Genomic DNA, 27436 nt, shown 5'->3' with positions numbered 1-27436 from the left:
GAAAAAAAAAAAAAAAAATTCAAGATATTTTGTTATTTTTTAATATGAAAATTGATAATTTGTATTCATGTCATAGTCTATTAATGATTTCAAAATGCATTCAAATTCAATACATTTTGAAATCATTAATAGACTATGACATGAATACAAATTATCAATTTTCATATAAAAAAATAACAAAATATCTTGAATTTTTTTTTTTTTTTTGCAAAAATTTTCAAATTTTTTTGTTTTTCTTTAGTAGAATTTTTTATGTAGTATATATTAACAACTTAAAAAAATAATTTTTTTTTTTTTTTTTTTTCAATTTGGTACCAGTTACCCGCCCGAAAATTGCGGCGGGTACCCGGGTACAAAATTACCCGAAAATGCCAGGCCTATTTTGTAGTACCTGGGGTTGTATCAATAGTGAGTGGTTAACTAACCAAGTGCTTTTTGGCGACTGGAAGGGAAATTAGGTAGAAATAAAGAGAGAAAAGAAAGAAACAAGTTGTTTGTTTTGGTTGAGATTCGAACCTGATTCGTACCACATGCAATTGGGTCGTTTATTGCAGACAATATGGTATATGTACACTATCATTAGAATTAAGATGGCACTATGATATACACTGTAATCATAGCAATGGAATTTACCGTATAATTCATGGTAAAAGGTTGAAAACCCAGGTGCCAGTCATTTTCATGGTACAATGAAGCCATTATCCAGCTGTCATAATTTTAATGTAAAATTGAAGTGATAGGCCTACTGGGATGTGATAAGTTTATTACTTTACTAAAGTCGTGTTCACACAGTCGGACTTAAAGCACTTATTACCGGTCTTAAATTACGTCGGTAATAGTATCGGATATAAGTGGCAGTGTGAATGAGCATCGGATATAAAACAAATTACTATATCTGACGTAATGTGCTTTAAATCCGACAATTTAAAACCGAAGATGACCAGGGTTAAGAGCTGTTAAGACCGATCAAAATGTTACATCCGGTAATAGTAATTACGTGTGGACATGCAGCTGTCGGATATAACTGTGAGTATATCACTCGCGCAAAATTTTAAGCAGAGTCATAGGCGAGATCCGGGGGATGGGGGGATAAACCCCAATATTTTGCCAGGGGGATGGTCCATACAATCATCCCCCATGTTGACGCTCTGATAATGGGTTTCAAAAGTGCAAATTTTTGTGGGCTTTGCGCACATTTATTCTACTTTTACACCATTATTTCATCAGTTTAGCTTCAAAATAGCAACATTTTTCACGCGCTTCGCGCACAATTGAACCAACAACTTATTCTGTCGCCAAAAGGTGCTGGATTGACTATACTTGAAATTTTTTTCAAACTCCATCCCCCCAATGTCAAAAAGAAATCTACGCCACTGAGCAGAGTAATTTACTGCGTGATGTCATCATGGCTGCAGCTGCAAATATTAATATAAATAAACGCAATAGAGGGGTCAATTGGAATGACAAGGAAACATTGGCTATCCTCAAAATTTGGAGAGACACGGAAAGTATTTCTGGGATAAAAAAAAGCTTTGGGAGGAGATAGCCACGCTATTGAACATGGCAAGGGGGATTCCCCATACGGTCGGGGAGCAGATACATGCTAAGATAAAGGCACTGAAAACTCTCCATCGCACCCTCCATGATCGGGTGAAAAGTTCAGGCGCAGGAGCAATTGACCATCCTTATTGGGATGACCTACACGGGTTTCTAGGGGGGTAGCAAATGTAAACCCTCCAGCGGGCTCAGTGGGGGGGGCAGTATGGCCCTGGATGTAGATGGAGATGACATTTATTAAGCCATAAGCATGATAACAGAAAGGCATGCAATTGGATTTTATAAGATGATTAGGGGGGTCCCAAATATACGGAAAGAAAAATAAGGGGTGTCATAAAATATTTTTGATGACCAAAATGTAGGGAGTCACAACACAACATGACTACAGATAGTGTGTTTATTTTATTCCAAAAGACTGATGCCTGTTTGGGAGGGGGGTGCAAACAGTGGGGGGTCATAAAATCTTTGCTGACGAAATAGGGGAGGTCACAATTTTATTGAAGCCAACTTTTTGTAAATTTGGGACCCCCCCAAGAAAAAAATAGCATGATGATGGGAGTCATTGTTATTTTTTTATTTTTTTCATTTTTCAAAGATGTCCACCATGTAGGGCCTACATGTATAAAATGCGATATAGAGCTAACTCTACTGTAAAATGGGACTACTTTGTCAAACTAAAATAATAATAATAATAACAATAATAATAATAATAACAATAATAATAATAATAGAACCTACATAAATACAAAATTGGTCTGAATTTTGGAACTTTTGAATTTGCATTTTTCTTACATGACATACCTACCGCATTGTCTGTAATTTTATTCTAAAGAGGGGCGTTTATTGAAAGTGAATTTTCAGTGAACAAATTTAAAATCGGGTTAAATTTTCTGATGATGCTCATGTAGAAAGGAGGGATTTATGACCGGTAATAGGCTTATCGGACATAACACGTCGGACATACGCTGGCGAAGTTACGCAATTTATCAGATTAATTACCATAGCAATAGGTGAAAACAATTTTGAACATATAGATTGAATACAATACTGGTCTTTTCAAAGATACTAATCTTACAGGTGCAAGTAATCAGCATGATTCACCTATTGCTATGGTAGTTAATCCGAATATTACGTAACTTTGACAGCGTATAGCGCTATTGCCGACAAATGTGGACGGCTAAGGGATTAGCGGAAATATTTAATTCGATCGGACATAAGCCTAGATAAAATATTACCGGTAATAAATAAGTGCATGTGTGAACACAGCTTTATATAAATTTTCAGTAATAGTTGTATTAGCTGTAGATCAAATTGTGGGATAGGCTTTTACGACGGGAATTCATAGCAGTTAGTGGTCTTTTAGCGGGTTCGCCGTCGGACAAGTTTAGATCTAAACTTGTCCGACGGCGAACCCGCTAAAAACCCACTCTAAACTTGTCCGACGGCGAACCCGCTAAAAACCCACTAATTGTTAGCTGTAGATCATGGTGGGTCTATTTTTAAAGGTCCTTGACCCAATCAACAGCCTCATTCCCCATTTTTCTTCATCACAATTGAGATATTTGTATCTGAAGAAAGCTCATATTTTTCTCATTACTCCAGTAAACTTAATGCCCGAGATGTGTTTCATTTAGATGGTGTGAACGTAAACGTGGTGAATTGTGGTAACCACACCTGAAGTATATGTACTATCCTATGGGCAGGGACAAGTGATTTGCACGGAACTTTTTTTCCGTGCAATCTCTGCGCAATTGGCTATTTTTTTCCTATGGGCAGAGATACATGATTTGCACTGAAAAAAGGTTCCGCACAATCTCCGCGCAATTAGCTATTTTTTGCAGGCAAATCACTTGTCCCTGCCTATTGGGCATTGTTATACACATGCTTGCTTCTCATATCAAAACCGCTGGAGCAATTTAAATCAAAATTTGAAAACATATTCAGTCAGCTACCTGCACAACCGATTCTTTTTGTTCTGCAAGGCTCACTCAGTCATTTAATGAGGCAATACAAACGATCGAAATTGGTGTTGAAATGAGCAAAATTTTGAGTTACACCTTTTCAGTGTAAAAATTTTTTTCTCAGCCAAATGAAAAGCAATAATTTTCATTTTTTCAGTAAATGGCTGGAAAAACTATAATGCTTGATACTGATTTTTTTTTAATCCTGGTGTTAAACTTAGGCCTGAAATTCAGTCATTTATTGTAAGATATTCGATTTTTATAGGCTTCAGCTCGGCCCATGAGCTTTTTCTTGGATCAACCTTTTAGCTTTTCAAAGTAATATAGTTCGCTAATGAAGGATTTTCCCCAACTTTCTAAAGCACATCACCGTGAGCTATATATCATAGTTTTGTCAGAATTTCCGTTTTGATTTCACCATCTTTCACTGTCATTTGAAAAAATTTCTAAATCAACACGTGAAATCTAAAGGCTAGTACTAGCATTGTGGATCGATATCCCTGGGTTTAATAGGAATACCGGCATGGCTATAGTGTTGCCAGAACTTCAATATAGCAAAGAAATTCCCAGACCTATAGCGCTCCTACTGATCATGTTTAACCAGAACACCCAATTGGGGATTTAATCGCTGGTCGGGCAATTTGCTTTCAATGAAAAATTGACCTGGATAACAACAAAGGAAATATCGACTATTTCTGCTGGTTGCTCTCGAGATAAAAGTACTCACCATTGCCTACTTTTACTTAGTTTGACATTTTCTGAGCATGAATGGAAAAAGGGTAAAACAAAAATGGAAATTCTGACAAAACTATAACATATAGACCCACACGATGTGCTTTACAGAGGTGGGAAATATCTTTCTTTAGCAAACTATGTTAGTTTGAGACGCTAAAACATGAATTCCGTAAAAAGCTCGAAGGCGAATTCAAGGCCTATAAAAAACAAAAATATCACACTAAAAGACACAATTTGATGCTTAATTTTAACACCAGGATTTTAAAAAAAATGTATATCCAAGCACCAAGTTTTTAACTGACATTACTGAAGAAGAAAAAAATATTGCTTTATATTTGACAGAGAAAATTAATTTCATAGCAAAAAGGTGTATCTCTGAATTGTGCTGATTTTTACATGTATCGATCGACTTTTAGCGCGACTAAGCATTTCTAAAGAATTGGTTGTCCAGGCGGCAGACTGTATTGTTTCGATAGCAGAACTTAATGTAAGTAAGAAAACAGAACATGGTAAATTTGGACCACGCCTCTTTGGTGAGGGTCTATTATGTTTAGATTTAATGAGGGTCTCATGTTGAGGGTCTATGTTTAGATGAGGTTCTATGTCTATGTTAAGATTTCTCGCCTCCCTATACGTTGATCACCTCGTAATGGGCGGGAATTATTAGGCTTTTACCACTACGCCGAAAAGTAGACCCATGTTAAGCGTTAAGAGTGATATAGTTGATCTGTCTGGTCTGTGTGTTAAAGAAAGTAGGAGGAGTATAGGACTTCAATTAATAATTTGTAATACTTCTGGCAAATTGTCACAAGACAATTCTCCAAATGAACTATATATATTGATATGGATCTGCAATGTTATAAGGCTTGTTGATTACGAGCTGATCAAACTATATATAAGTTGTCACCGTGGAGTGGACCATTTTGCCGAACATCTGTAATTCTTGTGTTTTTTACAAAGTAATTATCACGCTTTTTGCAAGGTAATTCTTAAGCTTTTTACAATTGAAGAAGATAATAGTTTGCGAATCAACTGCACTCCCAAAATTCGAGAAATTTTTATACATACAAACATTGGGCTATTCCATTTAAGATCCACACTACCTCTGTGGAAGATTTAGCTGAAGTCTTCCACAGAGGGAGCATGAGTTTTGAATACAATATACAATTGGGTAACTTCTATTTGAAATACATACTCTAGTTGTGTAGGTAAAGTCAAAACACAGGGAGAGGTTTCAAAATAATTAACCCTTACATTTGAAAAACATACTGCCCTCTATGGAAGACATTTCCAAAATCTTCCATAGGAGGAGTGTGGATTTCAACTGGTACAGCCCGTTTCGTGCTTTAGAGTATATATCTGTAACTTCCATCACCATGATCACATTATCTAAATACCTTCTAATGATGACATCATTGCTATATTTTCTTTGTTCCCAGGAACCTTTATATCTGAAGATGACACCGGTATCAGTGCAATTGTAGGATCAGCTGCTTTTAACGTCTTCATTATTATAGCATTTTGTTGTTTTTTAGCAGAACAGGTTAGGAACATAATCTTTATCCATCTTTTGTTTTGATACTAGTGTGGCTACTATACTCGGGGGGGGGGGCAGGGGCAGGATGTCAGCTCTGTTCTGTGAACTGTGCTTTTAAGCTTGAGCGTCTGCACCTGCAGCGTTAAGCAACACATGGTACATGCAGAATGTAAACATCAACATGATCAAACTTCAAATCGAAGTTTGCTAGGGGCATGGCAAAATAACCCTGAGGTCACCATTTTACCCTCCATGAGTGACACATAAACATGGTGAACTACGTACACTTTGATTCTACCTCATTCAAAATTTCACAATTTGTCTAAAAAACATGCAAATTTTTTTGCTAGGCCCATGGAATGGAATGAAGGCTAATTGTGACTATTTATACAACTGCTTTTTATTGTTATTATTATTTATGTAACTGTTTTTATTTATTTATTTCTTTTCCCCTCTTTTTTTTCAGGATGTAAAGCTAACATGGTGGCCATTATTCAGAGATTGTGTAATATATGTACTAAGTGTTTTACTGCTAGTTTTCTTCATGTACAATGGTGTAGTAGAATGGTAAGTTTGGCAGCTTGGCATTAGTTTAGTTCTGTGAGACCAACTGGCTAATTATGATTACCAGAATAGTCGATTGCAGATCCGTCGGATAACGCTTTTTCAACGGCAAATGAACTTTACTGCTTGAATGATGTCACGATGAGGTTAGCATTTATTCCGTATTGAAAAGCATGTTCCAACGGATCTGCACTCGACCAGCCTCTTACAGTGCTTGGGATCAAATTGCGAAAAATGTATCATGACATACAGAGTTTCTATAAAGGTTAAAAGTTCTGACCTCACGGGCTTTGAAAGACAAAAAAAAAGTTCTGACCTTTTGAATTTTTAATGATATTTCCCAGTTATTATGAAAGGTTTTATGGTTAAGAAAATGAATTATTTATTTCTAAAGAGGGTAATAATGCAATTGATTAGGGTATGAAATGGCACTTGTCATACTTGTTTAGGGGGGGGGGGTCTCCCCATCAGTCTGAAACACTGTCAGTCCAAAAATTCAGGATTAGGGTTAGTGTTAGGGTTAGGGTAGGGAAACCTTAACCCTGACCCTAAATTTTCCGACTGATGGGGGTTCGGATTGACGGTGTTTTGGACTGTCAGATTTCAATCGGCAGGTAATATTTGAATTAACCCCAGACAGAGACAAGGAAACACACGGAATGCAATATCTTAGGACCACTTATTGACCATCGGGATAGACAATAAATTTATTTCATGCACTTTAAGATTCCAGCCATTAAGCATAAAAGCACAGGGTTTATGCACAACCCAGAAAAAAACAGACAAAAAGGGAGATTCAAAAGTAAGAGCGAAAAGGCTCGACCCAATTTCTATTCTTCAGCGACCACCCGACTGAGGAATGTGAATCCCAATCCCATAACAATCAAAATGGAGGATTCCAGAGCGCAAGTGAGAATACTGGACCCAATTTAATTTCTACAGCATGCAGCCGACTGTAAAACGCGGAATCCAAAGAGTGAAAATGATATTCACTACAACCCAAAAAAGGGAATTTTTATAATGGCTGGAAACTTTCACTATCAAATTTTTCATTCTATGATTTAGTGCATACAATCAGTTGCTCCGAGGGCTACGGCCTGGGATGAATCCTCGAGGTGATGGACCTGGAAGATACAACGACTGAAAGAATAAATGTGATATAATATTAGTATGAAATATATGGATATACATGTGCATATAACGTGAAGATGTAAGCTAAAAGAGACAAACATCTCCTAATTATTACTTTTTTTTCTATTGGTTGACATTATATGCTTTTCTCTTAAGATTCACTTCCTTACTGTTGGTAGAATTTTGAAGATGAATTTATTAAAGAATGATTAACCTAACCTTTATAAATGAAATTGCTATCTGTCGCACTATGTTGAATTTCCGTGCATTCATTATTTTAACTGACCTAACATGTCAGTTTTTTAATTTATTATTTAATTTTTTCGAATATTTCTTGAATACTTCTTTAACTATGTCAAACAAAGAGGCATGCCTATGGCATGCCATCCAACATTATGAGTTTTTAGGTCAAATCACTTTTCCGATTTCTTTTCCACATGTTTTAAAGCACAACGGTATAAAGCATGCATAAAGCATGCTGTCAACAAGCAATAATCAATTTAGCTTGAATCAATTTTCCGGTTCCAATCAAATGTGTTAAACACAACAGCAACACTTGCTTTTATAAATTTTTTAACAAAATTTTTATAAATCACTGCTTGACTAAATGATCTTGCATTTAGTAGCACTACACTTCCCCTTTAAATGGGAGAGGTGGGTGGGAAATAAATTTTTTACGTCCTCCCGGTTGCTGGTCAACAAATGCAATGATCAAAATCTGCGATCTCCGTGGCCAAACCCATATGAAAGCTGCGCTCTCATTGGTTGAAACGACGATGCTAAAATCGCAACCATGGAAACTCCCGGGGAATTCTGGTCTGACAAAATACGACCTGGTAGGATCTCTGCTTGGGCCAACTGTTTCACGAGTTAGAAAACTTTATTTCATTCACTCCTAGATAGTGAGAACCAATCAGAGCCTCCGTTAGTAAATTACTAGCCGTGTATAAATGTTGTACAATTGCACGGGCGCGTAGTACGCGCAGCGCTTTCGGACACGTTCATTTTACTTGCGGGTTGTTGCATTTATATTTGCTTGCATTTTCCAACATTTTTTGTGATAATTTTGTTATAAAAATAGCAAAAATCACGGGATTTTTATGTTGTGTATGAAATAGATTAATAAATGCATACATCCCTGTACTTGTACTGAGATGTTGATGCGTCTAATGCACTCCCCCCTTTGGGGCTCGTGCATTAGACGCATCAACATCTCAGTACGTGTGCATTATTTTGTACAATTTTACTCCCAACAAGTGATACACCTGTATTAACCTATAAATGTTACTCTTTCATACACTCTTTGACAGCGAGAACCAATCAGAGCAAGCGTTAAAAAAATACGAAACATGCATTGATTGTGTATATTGTGCACTCCGCGTACTACGCGCAGTGTTTCGCGCGCGTTCGCGTCGCGTGGGATTAAGTCATTTTTCGGGCGGGTTGATGCATTTAAATTTGGTTCTATTTTCCAACATTTTCAGTGATAATTTGTTATATAAAAAAGTAAAAATCACATGTTTTTTTCTTCTCGTGTATGAAATAAACTGAGCTCAAAAAGAAACTTATAATTTTTCACAAGGTCATATCTTGAAATCCTGTCCATCAAATTGAACCAAAATTACACACAGATTTACTTCAATACTGTACTCTTAACACATGTCAGTAACGAAGCAGTTATCCAACTGACACAACAGCAAAATGCACTGACATGGGACAGCTTCCTGGACCACATTCACAGCCCAGCCCTGTTTCATGAAAAAAGTGTATGAAAAGCAGAAAGCAGCACCGTTTTATCATCTGTGCAAGGATCTTGTGTGCATTCTCACAGATTTTTTTTCCTGGGTGCCAAATGTTGGGCTGTGAAAGTGAAGGAAGTCCAGGAAGCTGTCCCATGATAGTGCATTTTGCTGTTGTGTCAGTTGGACAACTGCTTGGTTACTGACATGTGTTTTGAGTAGAGTATTAAGGTAATCCTGTGTGTAATTTTGGTTCATTTTGATTGACAGTATTTTAAGATATGACCTTGTGATTCACAAGTTGTAAAAATTATAAGTTTCTTTTTGAGCTCAGTTTAGATTAATAAACTTAGTATTACTTATTGCTCGAAATTAGACAAAATAATGCACTTTAGCTGATGTTGATCGTCTAATGCACTCCCCCTTGGGGCTCGTGCATTAGACGATCAACATCAGCCGTGGCATTATTTTGTCTAATTCTCTCCCAATAAGTAATACGCGTTCATTAACCTATAAGTATTTGTATGTTCTCCATTGGTAGGTGGGAAGGTCTGATACTATCCATAGGCTACATATTCTACATAATTCTCATGTATTTTAACCCAATACTGTCTGCCAAAGCCATCGCATGGAAAAATCACCATGCAGAAGAAACCGATACTACCTCACTTATAAAAGAGGTACACCAAAAACAGGACTCATATGGAAGCTCTTCAAAATACCAAGAGAGTGATTTTTCAGAAGCCGATGAGAGGCACGCTAATGGCACAATTGAGAAAAGTACAGAAGAAAGCCAGAGAACCAGAGAAAGAAGCTATACAAGAGATGCTGAATCAAGTAAGTATGATTGATGTAAGGACAAGACAATTTAAGAAGCTGATAAGGAAGCAAAACATTTTTACAAAGATCAGTTTACATGATCTCAAACCTTTCTCAACCATTAAAAGTGAAATAATTCCAGTCTAAGTATGATGCTGACTCAAATTAATGCAGCGTGTGCATGGCTATCTATGTGCTATCTACTGAAGATAGCAGCATTAAGATATGATAATCAGGCAAGGCCTAATTTGTTGCTTCTCAGATGTTTTTAATTTAGTCACATGACACATAAAGTTGAAACAGAATAATGTTAATATATCCAGATCTATTGTCAAGTAGGCAACCTCATGTACAAGTGCAGCCTGAACTCCAACATCCCTTTTTAAAAGCTTTTCTTGTTTGAGTTTTTGTTGATTAATCTTACTTCATACACTCTTAGAACCACATAGCCAATCAGAAAGCCGTTTCAAAAATACGCTTAGTGCATTAATATTGTATAATTGCACGGGTGCGCAGTCCGTGTACTACACACGATTTTTCGCAGTGGTGCATCGAACATGAGGTAAACCATACCAAACTATACAGCTCAGCGCCTCTATGTTGTGACATCAGTTGGCCCATGGAACCAAAAAACCTTCATAAAATTTCAGAAAATAATTTTGTAGTATTTTTCATCTTTTTATGCTCAGATGATTAGAAAAACATCCACAGAGCACAACTATCACCAAAAAATTGGCATATCAGCCTTCATTTCAAACTTTTTTTCCCCATTTTAATGTACCTGGTATGGTCAGCAAATTAAACACTGGTTCTTATTTCTTCAGTCAGATAGGGTTGAACCTGATTTAGTGGTGTGATCTCTCCAGGGTGTGGTTAATCTGGATGTAGGTGGCTGACTATGACTGCTGTTTAAAGAGTTGCATATGGTTTTTAGGCGTCGGTGTGGCCAATGTGGTCAGAAACGTTCTGTAAAGTAGAGATCTTCTGTTCCCTATTTTTAAATTCTACAAAGCTAGTCCCGTGGATCACAATGTGTAAAAACAAACAATCAAAAAAACAAAAAACTTGAAATTCTGTTTTCTAAAGAAAAAAACCAAATATGATTAGGCTTGAGATATTGTGTAAATGGTAGAACATAATTATTTCTATTTTTGTATAAATTGAATTATTTCTTTTCTTTACTTGAATACATCTCCCTTCTAGGGCAGAATAATAGTATTAATGTCTATGATCAAAATAAAGGTAGGGTTAACTACAGTATGCATGATGTAGTCCATCTTAAGATCAATTCAAACATTTCAAGTTTGTTGGTTCTGGGTTCAAATCCATGCACAGGCATGTACATCTAGGAGTTGGTGCTTCATGGTATTGGGCTATTACTGTTGAAATCCAAACACCCCTATGGTAGACATGAACGTGTGTAGATTTCAAAATGGAGTCATCCATTCAGGTTTATTTTAAGATTTTAAGGTGACGTCTTCCATAGGGATACAGTATATAGATTTCAACTGGAATAGCCCATTTTTTCAGGTGTATCTGCCTATGCATGTTTTGTTGTTTACAGTAAAATATATGTTACCAAATGTTTTATTGTATGTTGTGTGATTCCATATATTTATTTGGGATTCCTGGCATTGGTGCTGGGAAATTACCATGGCAACAGGTGGTTGTTTTATTTCATTCATATTTTTTATACTTTTATTTGTTTTCTCCTTGTTTGTGTGCAGGTTCTTAATTACAATTTCATATATTTGTGCATTATTATTATGAAAAGTCCAACAATGATTTAATTTGATTTGACTACTTTAGCACATGCGACCCAATGGAAGTGTACTGAAATTACCTCAGCACAAACCAATCAGAATCATTCACCTGTGTACATGGTTACTGAAAGAGCGCCATCACATCATCCTGTGGCAATCATGGTCATTCTAGTAGTTTACATTTTGTGATTGTTTACTAGCATTTTCCATTGAATTTCTAGAACATTCCATGTACAAACCAATATAGATAAATATCAGAACCAGCAAAAACTAATGTCTGATGACAAAATATAGTCTGTATGCCTATCTCCAGTCCATCTACCTCCAGTCAGCAGCACTAGCTTTAAAGTTCAGCGTGTGCTGCATTGGCTTAATGCTCTGCGTGCTAGCCATGCGCTTCAATGGAAAAGATTCAAGTTTTGAAACATTTTCTCAAAATATCAAGAGCTATCTTAAGAACTACTGAATCAATACTAGGCTTGTTTGTACTCATTTTAATGGATTTTTCATGCTGATCCCAAATATGGTCATGAAGATTTACATTTCTGAAATTTTTGAATTAAAAAAAATAAATTTGAAACTTGTCGTCTGCAGTCTACATCCGCGTGAAGAGAGTTAATAGCACTGTTTCTTGTGTGTACATATGTGCCACTTTGATCTAAGCTAAGCTAACATAGAACATCCTGAACATCAAAGTTAGTGCCGCTGGTGCCGCTGACTGGAGGTAGATATATAGACTATAGCATGTTTGGTTTTTTGAAGGGCACAATATAAGGTGTGATTGGGTTTTTTTTAATTTCAAAGAATAAAATCTTGTAATTTTGTAAAGTGGGGATTTGGATGTAACCCTAACTCTATAAAATATTACAAAGAAAACCACTGCACATGCATGCATTGCATATGATGCCATGATGCAATCAGCCCAAGTCATATCTACGCAGGGAATCGCCAGCCGGGCCATATCAGCAAAACCCTGTGGCTACAAGCCTGTGATCTTGGGCGGGGCACCCAAGGGGTCCAAGGGAGCCAAGTAACGTCTTTGTTAATCTTCTCTCCTTTTTTGTTCCCTCTTTCATTTTTCTTAAAATGGTCAAAATGAATATAAGGTCTTGTGTTATGCATGATGGCCCTCAAACTGTATAAAATGCTCCAAATGGCTTTTCTACAAACACACCTGGAACATTTATTACGATCAGAAAGTGTGTTTGTTACAAACATTCATAAAGTTTATTTGTTTTGTCTTCTCTTCATTCAGTACCATATCCATTTAGACCACCAAAAAACACATTTTTAAGAGCCAGCTGGATTCTGGGTCTGCCTACCATAGTGGCCATGTACATATCAATACCAGATTGCAGGTTGCCAAGGTGGAGGAAGTATTACATGTTGACATTTATTTGTGCAGTCATTTGGCTCATGGGAACATCATATATACTTTATTGGATGATCACTGTAATAGGTAAGAATAAAGGCCAGAAATAAGCCCAGAAAAACAAAGTTTGATTGTCTGTACACCTCTTCCAAGGGATAGGGTTGGTCATTTTTTTAAACTAAAAAAAAAAATTGGCCCCCACACATATATGGGGCTTATGTTATCATCCAGATGGTTGCCTGCCTGCCTCTTTGCCTGGTTGTTTGTTTGGCTGTCCAGGCGGAAGCAAATTCATTAATCCACTATGCAGCTCCAACGCAGTAACCGATCAACTTCATTATTATGTTTTCAGGGTTATTAGTAGTTAAGAAAGCCTAATAATGATAATATTGGATGGCTTATTTCGCATGATACCATAACATATCGGATTTGTCATACAAATATCGAACTCGCCGTTGGCTCGTCCGATATTTTTACAACTCATCCGATATGTTATGGTATCATGCTCAGCCATCCAATATTATATCAAACTTGGTAAGGGGATAGGATGTGGTAGCCTGACGTGGTGTATAATTTAGTATCATGTTATTTGCGTATTTATGAATATTAATGAGCTTATTTGCATATGTTGCCTACATTTTCATTAATCCACTCTGCAGCTTAAACACAATAACAGATCAATTTCTAACTTGGTATTGGGTCACTCCATATGAAATCAAGGAGGCTCCCCACCTGACCCCCTCAGATTTGCTTTATATTTTAGTCATAGGTTATACCTGTAAAAATATTAAAAACCTGCAAATTTGAGGTCTGTAGCTCTCACGGATTTTCTGTGGTAGCCATTTAAAGTTGGAGTAAGGGGGTCTAAATTTGGACCCAAAAGTTGCCCTTTAAATAAATTTCATCTTTGGGAGTCTGTGCCTTCTTTATAAAAAGGGAGAGAGGTCTGAAACCTTGTATACACATTAACTGTATGCCCAATTTGTCAAAAAGTAAAAAAAAAAAAATCTGTAATTGCGTGTTGTGTCACGGGGTCATTAAATATGCAAGAAAAATGTAATGTATTTTAAACTTTCAAGTTTAGCCTCTCTAAATTCACATTTTTTGTCAAATTAATTATTTTTTGTTGTCACTGATGCTATATGTAGGATAAATACAATGCATATCCAAAAAATTGAGGTCATAACTCATTTACATTTCGAACAGCGCCCTCACGAAAATGAAATTTATTGCAAATTCAACATTTTCGGGGGGCCCAAAGTCGATGTGGTCCACCTTCAAAATTTATAAAACATCACTTTTATATGACTACTAGTCTTAAATTACAACTTTGTTAAGTCCCAGTAATTGTCTAGGTTGACTTCATATAAAACGACAAGCCCAAAGTTAACCATTTTTTTGTCTCGCCTGAATGTTCAGGGAGAGACTTAGTAATCACTATGGTGTGTGTGTGTCCGTGTGTGGGGGGTGTGTGGGGGTGCGTGTGTGCGTGTGTGCGTTCGGAAAAAGCTTGTGAACGCGTTATCTTGAGAACCGTAAGTGCTATGATGATGAAACTTTATAGGGGGTAGCATGACCAGAGGGTGTCGACCTGATTAGATTTTGAGCGCAAAATATGGTAATTAAGTACCTAATTTGCATAATTTATGCGTAATAAGCAAAATACCTTGTGAACAGATTATCTGGAGATCCGTATGGGGTACAGTGACGTAACTTGGTGGGGAGTAAGCGTGGCCAGATGTTCTCGACCTGATTAGATTTTCAGCGCAAAATATGCTAATTAAGTACCTAATTTGCATAATTTATGCGTATTTGATGCGTATCAAGCAAAAACCCTTGTGAACAGCTTATCTGGAGATCCGTATGGGGTACAGTGGACGTAACTTGGTGAGGAGTAGCGGGGCCAGAGGTTCTCGACCTGATTAGATTTTGAGCGTAAAATATGGTAATTAAGTACCTAATTTGCATAATATATGCGTAATAAGCAAAATACCTTGTGAACAGATTATCTGGAGATCCGTATGGGGTACAGTGACGTAACTTGGTGGGGAGTTGCGTGGCCAGAGGTACTCGACCTGATTAGATTTTCATGAGGTCAAAGGTCACATACAAGGTCAACGGTCATCTGAGGTCACCAACTCTTTTAATAATTAATTTTCAACTGTGCATCACATATCCCAATAACAGCTTGATCGGTCATGTAATTAAGGAAATATGACGACTTTAAGATAGTCGCTTTCTTTGTAAAGTATAGCAAAGTAGCACTTTCAATGAGTGATAACTCGTAAAGGAAGCATCTTTCTGTTTTGATTTATTTGATGAAATAGTTCTTTGGTATTGCCAAATTTGATTTTTCAGGGCAACATACTTTTTCCAATTTCGTGAGGTCAAAGGTCACATACAAGGTCAAAGGTCAACTGAGGTCACCAAATCTTTTAATAATTAATTTTCAACTGTGCATCACATATCCCAATAACAGCTTGATCGGTCATGTAATTAAGGAAATATGACGACTTTAAGATAGTCGCTTTCCATGTAAAGTATAGCAAAGTCCCGAGCAAAGTAGCACTTTCAATGAGTGATAACTCGTAAAGGAAGCATCTTTCTGTTTTGATTTATTACTTTGATGAAATAGTTCTTTGGTTTTGCCAAATTTTGGAAGGTCATTACGGGTCATCCGAGGTCACTCAGGGGTCATCTGAGGTCAAGTTATTAAAAACTCGTATGGGCATGAAACTTGGTGGGTACAGTCATCATTTAAAGCCAAATTTTTGGAAGGTCATTTTGGGGTCACCAGGGGTCATCTGAGGTCAAATTAGTAAAAACTGTCGTATGGACATGAAACTTGGTGGGTACAGTCAACATTTAAAGCCAAATTTTTGGAAGGTCATTTGGGGTCACCAGGGGTCATCTGAGGTCAAATTAGTAAAAACTGTCGTATGGACATGAAACTTGGTGGGTACAGTCAACATTTCAAGCCAAATTTTTGGAAGGTCATTTTGGGTCACCAGGGGTCATCTGAGGTCAAATTAGTAAAAACTGTTGTATGGGCATGGAACTTGGTGGGTACAGTCAACATTTAAAGCCAAATATTTGGAAGATAATTTCGGAGTCACCAGGGGTCATCTGAGGACAAATTAGTAAAAACTCGTATGGGCATGAAACTTGATGGGTACAGTCAACATTTAAAGCCAAATTTTTGGAAGGTCATTTCGAGGCCACCAGGGTCATCTGAGGTCAAATTAGTAAAACTGTCGTATGGGCATGAAACTTAGCACGAGGGGTACAGTCAACATTTAGAGCCAAAATTTTAGAAGGTCATTTCAGGGCCACCAGGGGTCATCTGAGGTCATATTAGTAAAAACTGTTGCATGGGCATGAAACTTGGTGGGTACAGTTACCATCGGCCAGATAATCCTGCCCAGCCGATAACCGCCAAATTCATTTACCTCTCTACCAACAGTTATCACAAAAGCAGGCGGTCACAAAAGCAGGCGAGACTCGTGGTTCGAGAACCGCCTTGTCTATAATATTGCATGTACTGCAAATGTGCCGAATTCGGAAGGCTTAAAAGTCAAATTGGCCCCAATATTGGAAATAAAATGGAAATAAAAGTAAAATAGGGCCAATAACTACACATCTAGTCATTTATTTTCAATATTGTGGCCATTTTGACTTCTAAGCCTTCTGAATTCGGCATATTTGGAGTACATGCAATCATAAGAAAATGGTTAATTTTGGGCTTGTCGTTTTATAAGAAGTCAACCTATAAAATTACTGGGATTCAGCAAAGTTGTAATTGAAGACTAGTAGTCATATAAAAGTGATGTTTTATAAATTTTGAAGGTTGACCACATCGACTTTGGGCCCCCTGAAAATGTTGAATTTGCAATAAATTTCATTTTCGTGAGGGCGCTGTTCGAAATGTAAATAAATTGTGACCTCAATTTTTTGGATATGCATTGTATTTGTCCTATATATAGCATTAGTGACAACAAAAAAAACAATTAATCTGACAAAAATGTGAATTTAGGGGCTAAACTTGCCAGTTTACAAAACATTACATTTTTTCTTGCATATTTAATGACCCCGTGACACAACACGCAATTACAGAAATTATTTTTTTTTTACTTTTTGACCAATTGGTCATGCAATTAGTGCGTATACAAGGTTTCAGACCCTCTCTCTCTCTTTATTAGGAAGGGACAGGCTCCCAAAGATGAAATTTATCAAAGGGCAACTTTTGGGTCCAAATTTAGATTCCCCTACTCAAACTTTTAAAATGGCTGCCATAGAAAATTTGTATATTGAAAATAAAATGGAAATAAAAGTAAATAGGGCCAATAACTACTCATCTAATCATTTATTTAATTCAATATTGTGGCCAATTTGACTTTTAAGCCTTCCAAATTCGGCACATTTGCAGTACATGCAATCATAAGAAAATGGTCAACTTTGGGCTTGTCGTTTTATATGAAGTCAACCTAGACAATTACTAGGACTTAGCAAAGTTGTAGTTTAAGACTAGTAGCCATATAAAAGTGATGTTTTATAAATTTTGAAGGTGGACCACATCGACTTTGGGCCCCCCGAAAATGTTGAATTTGCAATAAATTTCATCTTCGTGAGGGCGCTGTTCGAAATGTAAATGAGTTGTGACCTCAATTTTTTGGATATGCATTGTATTTATCCTACATATAGCATCAGTCACAACAAAAAATAATTAATTTGACAAAAATGTGAATTTAGGGGGCTAAACTTGCCAGTTTACAAAACATTACATTTTTTCTTGCATATTTAATGACCCCGTGACACAACACGCAATTACAGAAATTTATTTTTTTATACTTTTTGACAAATTGGGCATACAGTTAGTGTGTATACAAGGTTTCAGACATCTCTCTCTTTTTATAAAGAAGGCACAGACTCTCAAAGATGAAATTTATTTAAAGGGGGTAACCCTATTGGTTTTGGATATGGATTGTCTTTAAAATTACATAATAATATCAAATATCTCCCCTTTATGCTGCTTTGTGAAAAAACGAGAGCATTTTCAGCGTAAATGTGAATAAATAGCCAAATTTGCAATCCAATACCTTGTATACGTGAATTGCATTCTGGGGAGGCATGCAACAACAACAATTCCCGCTCAGATGATGGCGAATGCTGACATGCTGCAATGCCGGCCCGTATTGAACGGAAAATATTTGTTTTTTTTGTTTTTTGTTTTTTTCAGACTGCGTTTCAGAAAAAAGGAAACAAAATATATTTCCCCTTGCAATATGTACATTTCAAATGAATATAAAAAGTTTGGGTTAAAATGAGAGGAAAAACCTTCCGACACCGGGTTTTGAACCGGTACCTCTCGGTAAAACAACGGCGGCTTAGCCAATTGAGCTATTTCACCAACTGAAATAATCAAGGAATTGTTTAAATTATATACGGCGGACCGTCTCCTCAGCACTTAGCGTAGTTCGCTTTTTTCTCTTCCCATGATCCGAAGTAATTTTTATTGTTTACAAACTGGTATACCTGTAAAAACCGCTGTGATTCATGATTTCTCCAGAAATACATCGACTTGGAGCGTCAAATTTCAGGATAGTAATGAGAAAAATAGTATCTATTATGTGATACCAAAACCTCATCAACAATGAAAAACTGGGGGATGATGCTGTCGATCGGGTTACGGACCTTTAAAGGGCAACTTTTTAGTCCAAATTTAGACCCCCCTTACTCCAACTTTAAATGGCTGCCACAGAAAATCCGTAAGAGCTACAGACCTCAAATTTGCAGGGTTTTAATTTTTTTACAGGTGCAACATATGACTAAAATATAAAGCAAATCTGAGGGGGTCAGGTGGGGAGACTCCTTGATTTCATATGGAGTGACCCTATTGTGATAGTATATAGTGGCCTAATGGGCTGTATAGTTTTGTGGCATGTTATTTGCATATTTATGAATATTAATGAGTATATTGCATATTATTTTTATTAACAAACCTTTATTATTTATACACCTTTGTGTGGGGGCCACCTTATATTACAAACCGCGTAATTCTAGTTTTTAAGGTCATAGCCAAAACATATTTGCCTAACAAAATAGCCCAAGCAGGTGTGAATTGATTTCTCTACTGTATACCAATTTATTCATGTTTTTAAAGAAACTAAAGTGTGAAGAAACTGCATCCTAAAAAAACTTTTTAGGATGCACAGTAAAACCAACAAAAAAAAGAAAAAGATTTTCCACATTAGGGTAGGTCGGATGAGGACAATCAAACAACTTTTTTTTTGCCAATTTATCAAAAATCTGAGACAAAGTCAGCAGAAAAATATCATGTTTATTTATATAGGGCCACTGTATTTGATCTAATTAGTGCCCAGGCACTTAAATCTGTCACTGGAGGGAGGGGGGTTATTAAAATTATTGTTTACACCCACATTTATTCAATAAAAATATCTGCCAACTTTGACAGTCTTTCCACTACACTGCTGTTGGGCTATTCCAGTTGAAACCCCTTCACCCCACTATGGACAATAATCGAAAACATAGCCTTAATCTCCCCCAGAGGGGGGTGTAGCCAGGGGGGGCACTCCAACTTTGGAGGTGACGCGTATGTAGGGCTCTTAAGACCCCCTTTTTCCGCGTCGCTATCACCCAAAGACCCCATATTTTTTACGAACACATGCGTCACCCGAAGACCCCCTATTTTTCCATTTGATCTGTCACCCAAAGACCCTTACAAGTTTAATTTTAACAGCAACTTTCATTTATCACTGATTTTGTCACTTATTTTGAAAAAACAAAGAAATCTGAAGCCATTTAGAACTAGAAATTTGATTTTCGATGTTTCTGTGGCGCTGTTTCGGCTCTCACCCAAAGATTCCATTTAAAAAAAAGGTCATGTTCTCACTCAATGACCCCATATTTTTTACATTTTGCTCTCACCGAATGCCAAAAATCATGCTCTCACCCAATGACCCCATATTTTTTACATTTTGCTCTCTCGAATGCCCCTTAGTGCGAAAGTGCCAGCCCTACACCTCTATCCATTTCAAATTGAAGTGCCCCCCGGGGGTGTAGATTTCACAGAAAGTCACCCATTCAGATAGCCCCATTTGAAATCTACACCCCCAGATTTCAACTGGAATAGCCCCGATATGTTAGTTAATTTCCATTACATTGTGTTACAAAATTGCATCAGAATTCCATTTATAATTCTGTTTGGTTTTGCTTATTTCCCATGTAGGTTATACGTTAGATATTCCTGACACAGTAATGGGTATCAGCCTACTAGCAGGTGGGACTAGTGTGCCGGATCTTATAGCCAGCGTTCTTGTTGTTAGACATGGTAAGTTTTGTATACTAGTGAGTAGAGTGCTTCATTCCTACACTCTATTTACAGGTATGCAAGGTAGTCATCAAAATTTGGAACACCCCTTTAACTACATCTCATTTAGCAACTCTTTGTGCTGAAAAACATTTTCAACTTTTTTTAAATGTTTACCTGACAACAATACCCTTTTTTCTGCAAATCACCAACAATGTTTCGGTTATGATGATGGTGGTGTAGCAAATAGCGCACAAAGTGCACTTGCTGATTTGTTTCTATCATTGTGTATGGTCACTCCATGTGGAGACACACTTGGTGATGTGCCCAGATTCAAACGAAATGCTCAAGCCAGGCTAAAAAGCCTATATATGCATGTTGGCCTAGGTGTGGAAAGAAAAGTGAGAAACAGATTTGAAGATAGAGATCAAGTAAAAGAAGGCAGGTCCCAAGAAATCAAATGAACAATTTACTGTCAGCCTCTGGGTCAAGAGAAAGGAAACCATTTCAACTGCCACTGAGACATATAAGCTCTTTATTTCTCAAAATCAGCTTTTCATAATTCCATGGCATTCTTTATCTCAATCAATCAATCAATCAATCAATCAAATTTATTTCCATCAAAATTAAAACATACAAAAAAACAAAACATGATAAAAAATGATGGAGGAGCCACAACTAGAAGTAGAAGCCTGTAAAATGTTGTGCCCCCTGAAACACTCAAATAGTAGGGCCTAAATATAAATACAGATACACAAAATGAAAAGATACAATACACCAAACATGTAGGGGAAAAGAAAATACACTTGACTGCTCACCTCACACTCACCCCCCCCCACACACAGCACCACAAAAATGTCATAGGCATGTAATAAAAGGTATATACATGTATAATAAATTTATTTGTATCAAATTCAGTTGTATTAACCAAAATTTTGCCATATCAATAAATAAACATAATTCTACTTGTAAATATCAAAAACAGATTTCAAGTTTGACTTAAAATGAACTAAGGTTGCTGACATTTTAACATTTTTTGGCAATGCATTCCACAACCGTTAAAATACTGTTCATTTTGTGGATAGGCATTTTATAACCATTCTTATTCTGTTTATTATAGTTATGATTTTTTTTATATCTCCTGAGATCAATGATGTAATTAGACTGAAAGGGAGAGTAATAAGACATTCCACCCATGAAATACCAAGATTGGAATGCCCTATAAAGCATGAAGCATTGCAGATTTGGCTTTAAGACTTACCTTATGTACAGAGGTCATGCATGCAAAATGTCCAGATTTCCCTGAGAGCTTCTGACCCAGTGGTTATGCCCTATAAAGCATGAAGCATTGCAGATTTGGCTTTAAAGACTTACCTTTTGTACAGAGGTCATGCATGCAAAATGTCCAGATTTCCCTGAGAACTTCTGACCCAGTGGACTATTCTATTTGAAATCCATACACCCCAGAAGACCTTAATCTCCCACAAAGGTGGTGTAGATTTCTAATAGAGTCACCCATTCAGGTAACCTGTGTGGAAGATTAAAAGTCATGTCTTCCATAGGGGGTGTAAGGATTTCAAATGGAATAGCCCAATCAGATTAATAAGTTTCCACCCCCAATTAAAAAAGTTTCTTCAAGAGCAGACTATAAATAAAATTTAAATAAATATCATACATGCAGCTTCTATTGCATTACTTTTCATTGGGCAAATTTGATACTTTAGTATCAATTGTTACATCTACTGTAAGGTAATATTAAAAGTTGTTCAGTGTCCACGCCTTACTGTATTTTATTTCAGATAGTAATATCTTGTGTTACATGTAAGCATATGTTTTTTAATTATTAGTTGTAATGCAATATTTAGCACTCACTATGATACCTAATATTAAATTGCAAATAATATAATGAATGCTTTTATATGATATAACAATTTGCAATATTTGCCATTCAAAACATTACTTTTGTGGAATTTTTAATATACACTTTGAATATACAATTTTGAAATATAGGTGAAAATAACTGATCAAGAATAACCAGAATTTATTTGGGGGTTCAGAGTGCTAAAAAGTAGACCTTTTGTGAATTTTTCGTTAAAAATAGGGCTACTATTTCAACATTTTTCTTTAAAAATGTGAACCTTTTGTAAATTTTTCCTTCAAAAAAGGGCAGATTTTCAATGTTTTCTACAGCAAAGCATGGACCTTTTTTCTGGATACATGGGGGGGGGGGGCACTGCATCCCTGCACCCCTTGGCTACAGCTTTGTAACTGATTTGTTTTGAACCTGTTGAATCTTTATATTTGGGGGCAACTTTTTAAACTCCCTAAAAATTAGTGCTGTATTTTTCTGAAATCAGAAGTATAAAGTATTACATTACATTTGATAATTATTATTACATTTGATGTAAAAATGCAGATACCTAAAATCTACAGGGCAGTGTTTGCTACTTATAGAAATATGTATTTAGATATTTATAATTGGATCAGAAATGTGATATAAAATTGCTTAGGGGAATTTGATGGTGTAATTAAATAGTAGAAAGTTAAACACAATACCATAATAAAATATCAAATGGCATATTTACTATGGATGATTGCAAATGGGAAAAATGGAGTATTCCAGTTGAGATTCATACACCCCATATTCGATTTTTTAAACTCGCCATTGTTAGACAGCAGTGACATGCCATAATAGAGATAGTTTTTTTCAGAATGTTGTTTAGAGTTATTATTAGGAAGACCAAAAAAAAAGGGAAAAAAAACCTGTTCTCTAGGTGGACAGACTTGCCAAGGACTATAGGCCAGTCAGCTGAGATTGTTTCCTCCCAGGAAGAGGCTAATTGCCTAAATGACACTAAAAAATCCCCCAAAGCATGAAAAATGTGGAAAACCTCATTTTTTCACCAATTTTTTTGCCAATAATCTATTAAGCAGTGAAGCCAAAAAACAAGAAGTTATTTTTAATTTCATATAGATTTTTTTTTAAATGCCCAAAATACACAATTGTTGCCTTATGGTGATATGCTAGCTGTGTGCAAAGGGGTGGGGAACACTGTTGGCAGGGCACCCTTTTAAAGGGTGCCACTTGAAATTTGGAAAATCCTTAAAAGGGTGGGGTTTAAACTTTGTTGGTAAAAAGGGTGGATTAATATAAAGGGTGGGAGTAAAATAAAAAGGTGGGAGTGCCAGCTTACAATATATTTTCATTGAATGATAAAATCATCCTAGAATAAGTGCCAAGCCACAAGAATAAGTGCCAAACCACTGCCAGCAAACCATATCGCAAGATAAAATTCCATTTGATGCATGTTTACATCCACTAGGCTATTGTGTGATGATAGGTACCGAATTCGGCGTACTTGATTTACTTCGAACCAAACTGCCTGTGACTTCATCAATGTATACAAATAGGGGGAAAAAGTAAAAAGTGGTGGGGTCAGGAATTTTCAGTATAAAGGGTGCCTCAGCAAAAAGCATAGGGGTCAGGAATTTTCAATATAAAGGGTGCCTCAATAAAAAGGGTGGGGTAAAATAAAAAGGGTGGGGGTCAAACCCCACTGCCAAGTATGGGAAGCAATTTTTGGCAGGCTGAGAGGGGAGGCAAGCAATTTTGGCAGGCCAAGAGAGCAAGCATTTTTCTGGCACACTGTTTGGAAATTTTACCCACCTCTGGGGGCCTCATAATTATTTTCACAGCAACTAAAGGGTTTATAAGGCATGTCTTGGTCTACAATGGTCAGTTCTTGCAAAGTGTGCTCATTTCTGCCTGTGCATAGTGCACTATAGACTACTTGACATCGTTTATCAACAAAGGCGAGGGACTGGTCTATCGACATGCTTGAATGAACCGCTACACTGTTCAATGGCTTTCTTGTACAATATGAAATGTAATGGGCGATTTAAAATACACATGCCCTGAGCAAACTATGATGCGTATGCACACTGCAGGGCAAAGAACAATGGAAATTGCCATAATTTGTGCGCACATTGTCGGGCAATGATGTCACATGTCAAGTGCTCTATAAAATGTACATTTTTTAAAATTCATATGCAAGGATATTAATATATTGTTTGGTTTTCTTCCAGGTTATGGTGATATGGCCATATCAAACATCATCGGAAGCAACATCTTTGAAGTTTTTGTCTGCCTCGGTCTCCTCTGGTTTATAAAAGCAGCTTTTATCTCCGATGTAATCATCAGTAGCGAAGGACTGACTTTCACTTCAGTAGTTCTGCTATTAACTGTGGCTTTCATCGTGCTTGGAATTCATATCAATGGTTGGAAGTTAAATGTTGGATTAGGAGTAGTGTGCACAGGAGTGTATGTTGTGTTTATCACGTTTGCTATCTTAAGGGAACTTGGTATCATCGGAGGCGGTGAACTTCCTACATACTGCCCTGGACCTATATAGCAAAAGTGCAATATAGGGTACCTGCAGGTAATATGGGACCATTAAGGACGTTTAGCTTATTTGCATAAAAACTAAAGAAGATATGCCCACAAGAGATTGATATGATGAACAACCTGTCCTTTAAGATTAATAAAACAGGCAATGTTACCTTGTTTTTATATTTGTTTGGACGCTATGACGTCAAAATAGCGTCATCGTAAGTGTCCCATATTACCTGCATGTGCAGGTAATATGGGACACTGTGTTATCTCTATGGTGAAAATCAAAAAGTTCAGAAAATCACTCTTTTGTTCTAAAAACATTTTTGTTACATGATTTTGAATGTTAAATGCAAATTTCTACAAGAAAACTCAATTTTCTAAATAGTTTTGCTTTTCGCATTGACAATGCACACAATTTCCTATGTGTCCCATATTACCTGCACCCATTCAGTTGAAAATCAGAGAAAATAATCATTTATAAAGGAAAGTGCCACTTGTCAGTGGAATTTTACCTGCTGATAAGCTTAACCCATCACCTAAAGATCATAAAAAATGACAAATGCCCCCTCAGTACCAGAGTTTTTGGATACACAATCATAAAATGTGACGTCATTGATTTTATATCAGGCCAAAAAAACGACGTAATTTTTTGGGCAATTTCACTCTTTTGGGCATTGATTTCCAAGAGTTTGATACACAGACTCCAAAACTGCATTTCTAGAAGCACAATTGATGTCTCTAAACACTTAACAAATCAACTTAAAGTGTTTACCTTCTCTAAGCTACTTTTTGTTAAAATGAAAACAGGTGTCCCATATTACCTGCTGTCCCATATTACCTGCACCTACCCTAAGTGTGTTATTTTTGTCTATGAATTTGAGGAAATAAAGAGCTGCACTTCCTGCCTAGTCTTATATACTATGGGATATCCCTACAGAAAGGCATGTGGTCAATGCGTAAAGATGCTGTAGACAGCAGTGGGCCTCAAGACACGACTTCAGAAGCTGTTGACATCATTAATTATTGTTGCTCTACATAGCCGGCGATGAGGGTTGATATTGTTGTGAAGTACAGGTGTACACCCAGGGGGTTTTGGTACCCCCCCTGTTCTGGTTATTGTTCAGTGGCTTAGTGACAGGGGCAAATGCCCTGGGCACCACCCTGGGGGGCGCCAAATTGACCAATTCAGCATCGATTTTATGCCCCTTCCAAGCGGCGATGAAAGGGAGGGGGCGCCATTATGTATCCTAAGCCCTGGGCGCCACAACCCCTAGCTACGCCACTGTTATTGTTGCTATGTTTTGTCCCCTATATCCAATGTGTTGCATCAAAATGTGTGAATTAGCTTCTGTTATACAGTTGTATTTTTATTATGTGTTTAACAAACTGCTATTACTGTGTGTTATATGAAACTGCCAATTATTAAGTTATTGTGTGTTTACCGTTGAGCATATTTGACGATGCTTTTTAATTCACTAATTATTGGTTACTTTTGGACACTTTAGGTCTTTTATTTTGCAAAATAACTGATTTAGACCATTTTTTTTGTCCATGCACTCATTTTAGGGGTAAAAGGTACAACTTAGAACTTTACCGTAGGAAACACACTCAGGAATCAAGTGTTCTTTTTGTGTTCAAGAACCCAAAAAGTTCTTATTGAACTAAACCCTTTGGATAATCTTCAGTTGTTGTTTGAAAAACTTTTTAAAGGTTTCTTCTGGAGGACAGTTGTGGAACCATTTAAGACCCTACTACGAGTGTGAGGCTGCATGAATGGAGTACATTTTTAATAATTGTCCATGGGCTGCATGAATGTAGACCATGTTGGTGCTGCATGCATAGGGATGGGATGTCTAGTGTAAATATCTGTATATAGATAGGCTGAAAACCTGTTGGGCATGTGTGTGTTAAACTAAGTTATGTCAGTGGAGACCTGCAGCCCACATCAGGCCCCATGTAGCCTTCGACAATGCAGCCAGCAAAGCCTTTTCTTACAAAAAATAACATTCCGAATATATAACACAATTGTGCTACTTGCCCATCAAAATATCTCGACTTCATATTGTGGCTCAGGTTGGGGCTCAGGTCTAAAAAGGTTGATGAATCCTAACTTCTATACTAACCATGTGATAAGTATATATAGCTCATAAACCAAATAAAAGGTACAAAGTCAATCTCAGGTTGAAATACACACAAGTAGGACTGGTAGCTTGTGATTGTCACTATTGATACAACTTGCCATATTTAATCTCACAATACATCAGCGGAAAAAATATACATCATAATGTGATCCCTTACCAAACACAACTGCCTAATAGACAGTTAATAGGCAGTTCATAGGCAGTTGAAGACAAATGACTGCCTAATCAAACTATCAACAAGAACGTTGCTGGAAAATTAGGCAGTTGAAGGCCTGTGACTTAGGCAGTCAAAGAGCTTGACAGATATGAAGGTCTATAATAGGCAGTCACTATATGAAGCTCTAATACTTTGATTTTTTTATGTAATCAAAATGAAGCTCTAATACTTATGATTTTT

General features: G+C 36.8%; 1 protein-coding gene across 1 annotated transcript in view; it reads left to right on the top strand.

Annotated features, from left to right (window-relative positions):
- Window positions 1-26371, top strand: part of LOC140171313 (sodium/potassium/calcium exchanger 5-like) — a 56975-nt gene extending 30604 nt beyond the window's left edge. Inside the window, exons 6-12 of the mRNA XM_072194549.1 lie at window positions 5693-5796; window positions 6257-6357; window positions 9766-10061; window positions 13062-13265; window positions 20425-20526; window positions 24592-24934; window positions 25753-26371. Of these exons, the coding sequence (XP_072050650.1) occupies window positions 5693-5796; window positions 6257-6357; window positions 9766-10061; window positions 13062-13265; window positions 20425-20526; window positions 24592-24917 (1133 nt within the window). The 3' untranslated portion in view covers window positions 24918-24934; window positions 25753-26371. The remainder of the gene's footprint in view (window positions 1-5692; window positions 5797-6256; window positions 6358-9765; window positions 10062-13061; window positions 13266-20424; window positions 20527-24591; window positions 24935-25752) is intronic.
- The last annotated feature ends 1065 nt before the right edge of the window (window positions 26372-27436 follow it).

The sequence above is a fragment of the Amphiura filiformis genome, chromosome 15 (assembly GCF_039555335.1).
Source record: "Amphiura filiformis chromosome 15, Afil_fr2py, whole genome shotgun sequence".
NCBI lineage: Eukaryota > Metazoa > Echinodermata > Ophiuroidea > Amphilepidida > Amphiuridae > Amphiura > Amphiura filiformis.
Note: the sequence above shows the minus strand (reverse complement) of the source record. Positions and strands in the feature narration are given on the sequence as shown.